The 12,081-nt window shown below is 40.4% G+C and overlaps 1 protein-coding gene across 2 annotated transcripts in view; it reads left to right on the plus strand.

Moving 5' to 3' along the window:
* Nucleotides 1-12,081, plus strand: part of LOC104043648 (contactin-3) — a 114,629-nt gene that overhangs the window by 76,050 nt on the left and 26,498 nt on the right. For both annotated transcript variants that reach the window (XM_064453449.1, XM_064453450.1), the window contains exons 7-9: nt 8,068-8,204; nt 10,484-10,613; nt 11,866-12,016. In XM_064453449.1, the coding sequence (XP_064309519.1) occupies nt 8,068-8,204; nt 10,484-10,613; nt 11,866-12,016 (418 nt within the window). The remainder of the gene's footprint in view (nt 1-8,067; nt 8,205-10,483; nt 10,614-11,865; nt 12,017-12,081) is intronic.

Raw genomic sequence — 12,081 nt, forward strand, 5'->3', positions numbered from 1 at the left:
TGTAAACTACCTACAAAACAGAGTAGATTTGTTCATTAGTTCTTGTAATGTAATTACGATACCGGGCAGTACTGAGATATTTGACCCGCTTCCCAAGTTTTGTTTTGCTCATTAAAGAACACAGAGCTGAAATAGAGGATGTCGCTAATCGATAAAAGCAAGGAAGTTGCAGTTTTGTGACAAGTAAATCAGTGTGAACATTTCCATTACACATCCAGAGAGGGATTTGAACCCTCAAATAGAGTTCATATGCTGGTATAAATGTCTGCCTATATTAGATTTGTCCCAAATATGGATGTTTCTCCTAAAAAGAATAACGAGACCTGTAATGGCATTAATGGCACTCCAACTGTTTCATTTCATTTGTTCTGCTTAATGAAACCCATTCTGCAGAATTAGTAGGTTTAAGTAATCTTTCTTATTTTGTTACTTGCTGTTGTTGCAGATAGAATGCCAACAAGTCTGTGTTCAAGACAGGATCGTTTTAGCGCTTTTTGATAATTTGAAGGATTTTAATTCTGTTTGTAGATTAATAATGTTCTGTAAATGAAGAAAATATCTTCTGATGGCTTGCCACTGCATCTGATACCAAAGCTCAGAAATCTGTCTGGTAAAGAAATCTAACCATATGCCACTCAGTCTTCCAATAAAAGATCAATATTGAAGGAAGTTGTTCTAAAAGCAGATGAGGATTTTGGGGAAATTAATGTAATATACTGACGGCATAGAGTGCAAAACATCCATCTGCCAGAAACTACCAGTGCTGGCAAAGATGACTCAGATCTATGTGGTGATGTGAGCAGATGTTGGCTGCTGTTAAAACATTTTACTGGTAGAAGCGTAGGACCTGTCTGCTAATCATATACAGAAGAATACGCATGTTACAAATGGGCAAATTCCTTTTTACATCAACAGTGAAAATATTTATTTTTCTCTTCTCAAAGGAACAAAGCATTGTTCCAAGAAACAGTATAAGAAGAATTCAGGTTAACATTTTCCAAGTTGTCTTAGTGAAATAACGTGAAAAATAAATCTCTTGGGGGAAAAAAAAATAGGCAAAATTTTCCATTTCACTGAAAAATAGAAGGTTTTCCTTTCTTTGCAGATTTCAAATATTCTGTTTGAATGAAACGTAAAGCTAGTCCTAAATCAAAGCTTGAAATATTTCATTGCTCTGCTATGAAGTGAAACACTCTTATTTTCCTGATTTGTTTTATAAGCTGAAACTGTGAAGTTTGAATTCTGAAAATTGGGTTTTTTAGTGCCTAAATGGTTTTGTTAAGAAGAAAAAAAAAATCAGTTATGTTTTGTGTGGTATCCCACCTCTTCTTCCAGTGATGAATTATAGTCTTGAAACCACAAAGCACTTGAACACAGGCTCAGCTTTAATTGAATCCATAGTCGTTTTCTCAAGAACGCTTATAAATTTGGTTTAGAAATTCTGTGCACATCTCTAACTCTCTTTATGAAAAATAAAATGAGTCTGCTTTTTCTGGTTTCATTGTGGGTTTTAAATATAAGCTGAAATAGATAATTAAAATAGATACTGTAAAACAGATATTTCGGGTTCTTTCATAACATTACTAACAGACTATTGATCTTCATGAAGGATTTTATGAAGAAAAGCTCAACATCAGATGTTTAGGTTTTTGTCCTCTGTACAGTTCCAACGTTTGTTTAATGCGTTTTCTCCTCAGGGGAGTTCAGAAATGCTAAAAATAGAACAAGATTATCTAACTTTGATTTAATGTAAAACCTGAATATATTATTTGCTTTCACTTTATTAGTATATTCGTTTGTCATTGCTATTAGCCCTTTCCATAAAGAGATAACAGAAGAAGAAAGAATCCATGCAGACATTTCAAGGCATGGAAAAATAAGAAGAGATGAAATAATTATACTTTTGTATTTTAAGATGCAATTAAACATGTAACATGGTAGAGATACATAAAGCAGTTAATTTAAAGTATAATTGAAGAAAATATATTCTTAATTAGCACATGCTGATTTACTGGAACTCATGCTTGACTGTACCAAGGTTTAACAGGGAGAAAAAAATATGCTGCTGTTCTCCTTTTGTTCTGCAGTGGTTGTCTGTGATAGCAAAGGTGAACCTCCCAGTAACACATAGATTCTACGATTCTACATATTAGTATATCAAAAAATACTTGTATGTTTTGTTAATTACTTTGGTGATGATGTACCACCAAAATTATACTGAAACTACATTATTCATGTATGCGGAAGAGCCTCACTGTCTGATAGCCTGGCTCTGCCTTGTTCATGGAGATGTCTTCAAAACATTGACTAAAAAACTATAAATGACTAAATAATATCAAGGAGCTGCTGACTTAGTTGTCGATGCTGTCTGATAATTTAATTGCCTTGCTACAGAGACAAATTGTTCATCTTTTGTACATACTAAAACTCTCCCCAATGATGTACCAATTACCTGTTGCTTGAGAGCATTTTTTTGAATGGAAGTCGAATAATGGACATCGTCAGGGATGAGTTAGATGCTTCTCTAGGCCCTGCTGTTTTATCAGAAGTAAGTTATTCACACTTAAAGTCACTTGGAGTTTTGTGATAAAATAACGTTCATCACTGCTGTAGGCATCAGTAGGAGTGTCATAGCCTGACTTTCAGATATACTACCTAGAAAAACAAAGGTTACATTTTCTGGTTGGTTTTTTCCCCAGTATGCTTCATAGCTGCTTTCTCTTGAACTGTGGGAAGTTCCTTTTGACTCAGATTTATTGCCCAACAGCTGAACTATCCAAAGGTATTTTCAAAGGAGGTTTCCAGCCCAGCTTTCAGACTTTTACTTATGTGCGAGCCCCAGTTAGGGACTGTTATGGAAGAGCTGCCCATAGTCTTCTGCCTCCAAGCAGAAGCCTGGCAGGCCTCAGTACTCTCTGGGGGAGCACAGTATCTAGACAAAAGTCCTGGGCTTGAAGCTCTGCCTTTCCTTTGTAATATTCCTATGGCTTACAGATTTAGATTTTTATTGGAGTCTCCTACTCTGAAGAAAATCAGATGTAAAAATTCCTGTGGACATGCATCATGCATGGTACTATACAAATTATTTACAAATGAGATCTCAGCACAGCTTCTGAAAAGGGTCAACTTCTTCAGCCATTGCTTCCAAGAGATTCATGGCAGTCACTCATTGCAGTTGGTCTTCATTCGCATCAAACCCCAGATCAGTCATTGCAAAGGGTTTCTTAAAAATATAAAAAAGTGGTTCTTGCTTTCCTTATGGCCTAAGGGATGCCCTAGAGTGCAGTGTAGCAACAGTTGTTTTCTTCAGGAACACCCGCCTGGACTAATTAGCTGGAAGAAAAAGGGGATTGTAGCCACCAAAAAAAAAAGGATGACCGAGTCTTCTCACTGAGATAAATTTTATGAAGTTACACACTTGTATCACTTCTTGCCTGTGGGACCATGAGTATTGTAAGGAATATTTTAGGCAAAAACAACCGAAAAAAACCCTGAAAAAAAACAACTGAAGCAAAATAGAGTCTGGTGCTTTTCCAAGTGACTGACCATGAGGCTGATGGCTAACCTTCTTGAGAAAATCAGCTACCTACAAGTATTCTGTCCTAAAGGAACTTTATATGAATCTTTCATGAAGATTGTGCAGCAAGTTCCTAAGAATTCTTAATATTACCACACAAAACGGATTCCTGTCATAGTCTCCAACCCTGCACTACAAACTCCGTTGCAATTAACTTCCAGCCTCTCAACTTACAGGACATGGTCTTTTTTTCATCTCAGTGAAAATATATTGTCTGCTTGCCTATTCCTTGCTTAAGGAGGAAGGAGTGGTGTCTCCTCTGGAAGATCTAAGCTCTACACCAAGCCAATGCAGTAGCTCCATGACAGAACAAGGCTTTGTTACCAAGTGATTAGTTGTCCTTCAGGAGCACAGATGTGGCAGTGGTGGTGGAACCAGATGTTCTAAGCAGGTAACATTTGCCTAACAGTGACTACACCTCAAGAAGAATAAAGCTGTTGTGCTGGTTTTGGCTGGGATAGAGTTAATTTCCCTCTCAGTAGCTAGTATGGGGCTGTTTGGGATTTGTGTTGAAAACAGTGTTGATAACCCAGGGGCGTTTCAGTTCCTGCTGAGCAGGGCTTACACGGAGTCACGGCATTTTCTGCCTCTCACCCCACCCCACCCGCGAGGGGCTGGGGGGGCACCAGGGGCTGGGAGGGGACATGGCTGCGACAGTGACCCCAGGGATGTCCCACACCGTATGGTGACATGCTCAGCACATAGAGCTGGGGGAAGAAGGAAGGCAGGATGGTCGGAGTGATGGCGTTTGTCTTCCCAAATCATCGTTAGGCGTGATGGAGCCCTGCTGTCCTGGGGATGGCTGAGCACCCGCCTGCCCGTGGGAAGCAGCGAATGAATTCCTTGTTCTGCTTCGCTTGTGTGCACGGTTTTTGCTTTACCTGCTAAACCGTCTTTATCTCAAACCGTGAGTTTTCTCACTTTTACTCTTCCAATTCTCTCCCCCATCCCACAGGGGGGAGCAAGTAGCGAGCGGCTGTGTGGGACTTAGTTGACACCTGGGGTTAAACCACGACAGCTGTATATTCAGAATCATTTAGGCACAGTCGGGCAGAGCTCAATAAGAAGGGCAATGCTGGGCTTGGAGAGTCATGCTTATCTTTTGAGAGGGTGTGTAGATCTGCTGATACGTGACCTTCTGTGTGCACTTTTCCCAGCTGCTGCAATGTGGACGTCTTTACCTTGGCCAAAATTCAGAGTAATCAGTGGAATATTCCTAGCTGGAATTGCCCCCGTTTAGCTGCCTTTTCAATTTTGAACTGGTTAGTTGAATTGCTCTTTTTCAAAGTTTCTAATACTTTTACAGCCTTTTTTAAAGACTTTGAGATGTGGCAGATTGAAAAGGGTATTTTTCTTTCTGCTGAATTCCTTCATCAGTAATTTGAAGAGAAAAAGAGCCTTCCTCAAGAAAATCACTGAAGTCTACATCAACACTCTCTTGTGAATGAAAAAGCACCATAAATTTCGCACATTGTGGCTTAGGAAGCTCTGCTCTGCTTATTGCTGTTTTGAGTGGTTGTCTTGCTCCCACGCTTTCCAAAATGACCCAGTTTATCATATCTACTGTGGAGACTTGGGAAACCCTCCGATGGAGACTGTCTGACATGGAGTTCTAAAATGAAGATTTACGGTATAGATAATGTTTTTCTTATTAATGGAATTGAATTGAAGATCTCAAACTTGAAAATAGATTATATTTAACCTACTTTCAAGTGCAGATATGCAGCAGGTATTGCACATGTATGGATCCATCAATAATTCAAGCACTGTTGCTAGTTGCATAAATATTTAGGTATGCAAAGTGCAGGAAGCATGCCGACATGCAGTCCTGAGCTTTCATCCCCTTGACACATGTCGGCAAATACACCAAAGCAATGGCTCTTTCTTGAACTTTAATGTTGTAACACTAAAGGTTTAACCAAAATTAATATCAGTAAGATAGTACATTTGTCTGACACAAAGATGAGGTTATCCTGCCTTTTCGAGCTGATCTTGATAAAGAGAGTGTAAAAAAATATATCAGCCCAAACCAGTGCAAGGCATTAATCCTCATGGGGCATAAAGGACATGCAAAACAAAAGAAATAACAGAAGCTTTCACTGTCAGCATGTACTGGTTCAATTCCAAAACCTCTGAAGTTAATATCTCAATGAATACATTTTAGTAAGTTCTTCTGTGAGAAGTTGTATACATAAGTCATAAATAGTATTAATCCTTGTTATCATGAAAGTATGGTACTTACATGATCATGTTGAGATCTTATCGCTGTATTGCAGAATATATGATGGAGAGGAAATCTGTATGCTAGAAAAGGACGAATCTTTTTTAATGAAATGAATACCAACCCTCATCCAAATGTTGGTCTGCTGGTCTTGTGCCTATGGCAATGGAACAGGTTCAGCTCTCAGCTGTGCCACAGACTCCCCTTGTGGCCATAGGCAAGTCATTAATTTCCCTGGTCTGAATTAATTGCTGGTGTAACTCCATTGTTGTAGGAAGTTCAACTGGCATTAATCTGACCTTCTCTGCTCCCAAAACTCATCTATTAAATAATAATATTTTCCTGTATCACCAGGGGCTTATTTCTTTTTCTAGTTGTTTCGATATGAGAGTATTATGAGATTTTTCTACATTACCAATTTTGGGAAATCTTTAAGGTAATCGAATTGACTCTGGAAAATTCTTCTGCCCTTAGCTATATATTTGCCACCAAATTTCATCCTACTCTTTATGTTTTCTCCACATGCAATGTCCAGACTTTATCTTTTATTGGAGAAATAGCATATATTGAGATTATAAACTTTCTAGTAAACTCAAAGAAAATTCACATAAATTAGCTATAAAGCAGTGTTGTTCTGTTGTGTTAAATAGCACTAAAGGAATAAACTGTTGTTTTTCATGCAGTGATGTTTATTTGCCAAGTGAGGTTTGGGTTTTAGGGTTTTTTTTTACCCTATGAAAGCTGTAGCAGATGTTTTAAACTCTATCTCTACATATTTAATTGTATTTTAAGTAAATCTGAAGGATGTATGGTATTATAGAATCATAGAATCATTAAGGTTGGAAAAGACCTCTGGGACCATCAAGTCCAGTCATCAACCCAACAATACCATGTCTCCTAAACTATGACCTGAAGCGCTGCTTCTACACATCTTTTAAATACCCCCAGGGGCAGCGACTCCCCCACCTCTCTGGGCAGCCTGTGCCAATGCCTGACCACTCTTTCAGTAAAGACATTTTTCCTAATATCCAGTCTAAACCTCCCCTGGTGCAACTTAAGGCCGTTTCCTCTCGTCCTGTCACTGGTGACTTGGGAGCAGAGACCAACCCCCCCTCACTCCAGCCCCTCTCAGGCAGCTGCAGAGAGCGAGAAGGGCTCCCCTCAGCCCCCTCTTCTCCAGGCTAAACCCCCCCAGCCCCCTCAGCCACCCCCCAGCACACTTGGGCTCCAGACCCTGCCCCAGCCCCGCTGCCCTTCTCTGGACACGCTCCAGCCCCTCAAGGCCCTCCTTGTCCCGAGGGGCCCAAACCTGAGCCCAGCACTCGAGGTGGGGCCTCCCCAGGGCCGAGCACAGGGGCCCCATCCCTGCCCGGCTCCTGCTGGCCACACCAGTGCTGACACAAGCCCAGGGGCTGGTGGCCTTCTTGGCCACCCGGGCACTGCTGGCTCATGCCCAGCCGGCTGTCAGCCAGCACCCCCAGGGCCTTCTCCGCCGGGCACTTCCCAGCCCCTCTGCCCCAGGCCTGGGGCGTTGCCTGGGGTTGGTGTGACCCAAGGGCAGGACCCGGCACTTGGCCTTGTTAAACCTCATACAGTTGGCCTTGGCCCATCGATCCAGCCTGTCCAGGTCCCTCTGCAGAGCCCTCCTGCCCTTGAGCAGATAATACATCAAAATATTCTTTAAAAATCGGTGATTTTTGTGGGCTTTCGCAAGACCATATTCTGGTTTGTATCACTCAAATACTGTGCTAAGACTAATGTTTTCAAAAACAGTCTCATATATCCATGTATTTATCTGTTAGGTACTGGCTAGCATTAGAAAACAATTTAAATGGTGTTTAGAACTAAGGCTGACAAACCATTATTTTTTTTTAGGACTTAAAGGATTCTCATCAGTATTAATTTGATGATTTAGCTACATCAATTATTTAATTCCAGTATCACCATTAATTTCTTTATCTTACCTTTACCTCAATTTCAAAGTTGTGTGGTTTAATCATTAGTGATTTTAATAGTGGTTTCACTAGTTCAGCTTTAGTGATCTGTAATCTCCATTTTCTTTTGGTTTACTGCTTGAAATAAAAGCATAAAAGGGACAGCGAGTAATTTGTTTCGTTAGGTGACTTGAAGCAGAACCAGTGAGAACCTCTGTCAGTACAAACCAGTCTACGCAGAAAACTGATATGTGCCATGCAAATTAACCTCTTGATTCTCATATGGAACAATAACTTGTTAGGGTCTTTGTTGTTGACCTGTATTTCATCTGCAGCAAAACCTCACTGGATCCAGATGATAAAAGATACTGAAGTTGCTGTAGAGGACACCTTATACTGGGATTGCAGAGCGAGTGGGAAGCCCAAACCATCCTATCGGTGGCTGAAGAATGGAGACCAACTGTTAATAGAGGTAACCTTCTGTTTTGGAAACATGATGCTATGTAAAATTAACAATATTTTATATATGTATGAGAATTTGTAAAGGTCCATTAGTGAAAAGAAGTGTTTGATACTGGTTTTTGTATGTTTGCCAAAAGCATCCAGACGGAAACTTCAAAAGCTGCAATACCAGAAACATGAAGGCAAATTATGTTGTACAAAAGTATCCCAGCTAAAAGCAGGTTTAAAAGCAATGATAGGACTGTAGAAATCAGTATTTAAGGAAAGACTGGAGAAAGAAGTTGAATTAAAGTTAAACGTTAAGGACCATAAATGAGGGATAGAGGACTTAAATGATTTTGTTATACTAGCTATTGGCATTTCATTAAAAGTAATAAGAAAATATATTCAAACTTCTTGACGAAAATAGACAAAAGTCCTAGAAATTCATAGGGTTACCATTATTTGATGCAAAGAGTGAAATATAAACAGCAATGTAACATAGGTATTTGCTTTAATACAATTGTTAATGTAAATTAATTGAAAGTAATGCATTCGGTGACAGGGAAAAGAGGTTGTACTAGGTGATGAGATACTTGATCTCCCAGATCAGAAAGGCAGAAGAGCACCTGCTATCCATCGTGATTTTAAATCTCACTGTTTCATTGAGAAAACTGCCCAGGTCAAGTTACCAGGAATATAAACCGTGGGCACCAGCCCATCACAGGAAGGCATTTGGGCCTTGGCCAATGCGTTGTACTCAACGTTGGCACGCACAGTTGAAGAAGAAAGAGCAACTGCTCAAGTGAATTCAGTGGATGGCTATGAAAAATGATCTAAGCACTGAAAAACATTTCAGTGTCCATTCAGAGCGTTATAGTTACATGCTCACTAAAAGGAATGTTAGTGTTTTGTGGACAGGTTAAATGAGGGAGTACAAAATCTCATCTCGGTGATTTAAGAGCATTGTTACCGTATCGCACAAAGTCACTGAGGTAACGTGCTTTTTTACCTTGGTAAGTATAAAAATATCTTCTCTCATTCACTGTTCCCATTTCTCCACTTTTAAGTATTGGTGTCTAGCCTTTCGGCATGGTGTCAGGGCATAACTGTGACTTGCTCTGGAAATATTTAAGAACCATGAACTATAGGACTAGCTCTTTGAAAGCCAGTGCTGAGGAGACGTCAGAAGAGTTGTTCTCTGTGTATAGCGATCACTTGTTTTCAGCTCCTTATTGCAATAATCCTCCTTCATGCTGGGTCTCCTCCACAAAAATCTGCTGGGGTTGTTCTGCTTAGCTCCCCTTCCCCATAAACGAATCTTTTGTAAGGAAGAGTAAAAAGAGCAGCTTGGGATGCTGGAGAGAGGATCAAGACGTGGCGACTCAGGCTTGTTCCTCTTTGGGGTTGTTTTGTCCTTTGTCTAACTGGGTGAGCACCCTCTAAACTGGGAGGGGACCTGTCAAGGAAGGAGCTGAGCTGAGCTCTCCTGGCTGCCCATAGATAGCTGGAGTCACCCTGCAGTGGGGCCAACTGTAAGTACCTGCCCTTAAGAAAAGGCAGAGAGTGAGCGACTACCATTGTGTTCGGCCTGGTAAGCCATTTCCAGATCCAAACAAAAAAGCTCAGAAAATATTTTTGAGCAAATAGTTTGTTTTTTGGTCCGTTATTATTCCTCCGGTTTTCCCCAAAGGAGAAGCTCCTTTGGTTTTGCCTTTGTCACTGGTTCCTTTTCTCCCCAGTTCCTGCCACCCTGTCCTCAAATTAGTCACTTCTTATCATAATTCATATAGCTTTCCAAGAATAAGCAAGGTGAGATCTCTGTACTTCAGTAGTTTTGTTAGCTCTAAGGCACTTAAATATCTGTCTTCCATATAATGGCTGTTGGAATATTTTCTGCATAGAATTACAGAGAGCTCATTAGCAAATGGCATGTGTGAAATCTCTAAATAGTACGAAATGCCAGTGCCATCTGTAGAGTTTGGATACTCTGGTGTGTCGTGAGCAGCCTAGTATGATTTTGTCCATATTTCTGGGGAAATACGAGGGTAATTGAGATTGCAAAGCCTCTGTGAAACTGAGCAAGTTTGAAGAATTGATTTCATACACTGTGTTGCCAAGTCTCGGTATTCGATCACGGTTGCCATACCATGATGTGGTCACGTCACTTATTTTAGAACTGTTCTCATGATTATGCTGTTACATTTACCCCATTTATTGTATTTATGCTGTCCTATTTATATTTCTTACTTATTTTAAATTTTTCACAGGAAATATATCATCAATAAAGATATTTTTCTTAATATTCAGGGAAGGATCCAAATTGAGAATGGTGCACTTACAATATCAAACCTAAATCTGACAGATTCTGGCAGATACCAATGCATAGCTGAAAATAAACATGGTATCATCTATTCGAGTGCAGAGCTCAGGGTTGTAGGTAAGATTCTTCCTTTTTCACTAAAACACAAACCTCACTCTCCTTCTCCACACACCCTCCACCTGCCTCATATTTCACCTCATCATGATCTCAAATTTAACTCACTTAGATGCTATCATGAAAATAAACATTTTTGTCGACCTAATATCTTTATCTACAGTGCCGAGGAGTTGACTCATCTGCTTCCAGAGGATTTGCAGTCCAATCATTCATTGCTTTAAAACAGAACACAGCTAAATTATTAATTAGGGGAAGAGCAGAGATGGGGGCTTGGACACAGGCCTGAAGATTAAAACCGCTCACGTGGTCTGGAGGCAGCTCTGGCTCGGCACATCAGTCAGCTGCACCAACCTTCTGCACGGCAGCTCCAGTGCTCCCAGGGGAGCCGTGTCATTTGAGAGCAAGAGGCTGCTCTTGTGTGCAGCCTGTCTTGATCGAGCGGACAAGGGATTGCCATTCAGTCATTCAAACGGTGTGCGCTTGAGTCTAAAGTAGTGACAACCATTTGTTTGAGGGAAACACTGAACCTGTGACTACCTTACGCACTTGTATGCTGGTGCGGTTTCTACCTCCAACATAGACTGATTTCAAATCTAACCCTGTAAGAGCAGCGTATTTTGGAGACATGAGTTATTTCCTTCCTGTTGTTAAGATTGCAGTCAGTCAGCAGGCTGCTCCCTCAGCCTCAGTTTCATAAAATACTGAATTCCCTTTTGAAGTACGTTATTAGTATAGGTAGAAGCTACGTGCCATTTCATAGCTGTTAGTTAATGCAAACTATGCCCATTCAGAATGAGCTGTGCTGTAATTTTGTGTCATCTAACATATCTGATCTGACACACATTCTCACAGGAAACTCGAAGCCAACCAGCTCCTTGAGTTTTAATGAGACTGCTGGTGTCGACTGCCCTCCCTGGACTTAGACAAGTCATGTACGCTCACATTCAGCAAAGCGTAAAGTTAGGCGTGTGCATAACTCATTGGGTTCAGTGAGCTTGAGCTCAGATGAAGTCAGTGTGATCTTCTGTGCATGATTTGTTAGGTGACCTACTCTGCACAACAGAGACCTTTACTTTTGTACCAGTATAAGGAGGAGAAATGCATCATTTTCCAATAGAACATCCAGTTGAATTAACTAATTCATGTTTTTAATTGTTTGGAAGCTGAGAAGTGTCATGTAAGTGCTAAATAATAGTATCATTAGTATAATTAAAGGTGTTTTATTCCACTGTTACTATCCCTTCTGTTTTAGCTTCGGCTCCAGATTTTTCCAAGAATCCAATGAAGAAATTGATCCAGGTTCAAATAGGCAGCACAGTTACTTTTGAGTGCAAACCCAAAGCTTCCCCTAAGGCCAAATGCTCCTGGAAGAAGGGAGGTGAGCAGCTACAAGAAAATGAAAGGTATCAAGTTCTATTGCTTTATTTGTTTTGATCTTACAAAAAGCTCGTTTATGTCTCTTTATGCA

The sequence above is a fragment of the Phalacrocorax carbo genome, chromosome 6 (assembly GCF_963921805.1).
Source record: "Phalacrocorax carbo chromosome 6, bPhaCar2.1, whole genome shotgun sequence".
Classification (NCBI taxonomy): domain Eukaryota; kingdom Metazoa; phylum Chordata; class Aves; order Suliformes; family Phalacrocoracidae; genus Phalacrocorax; species Phalacrocorax carbo.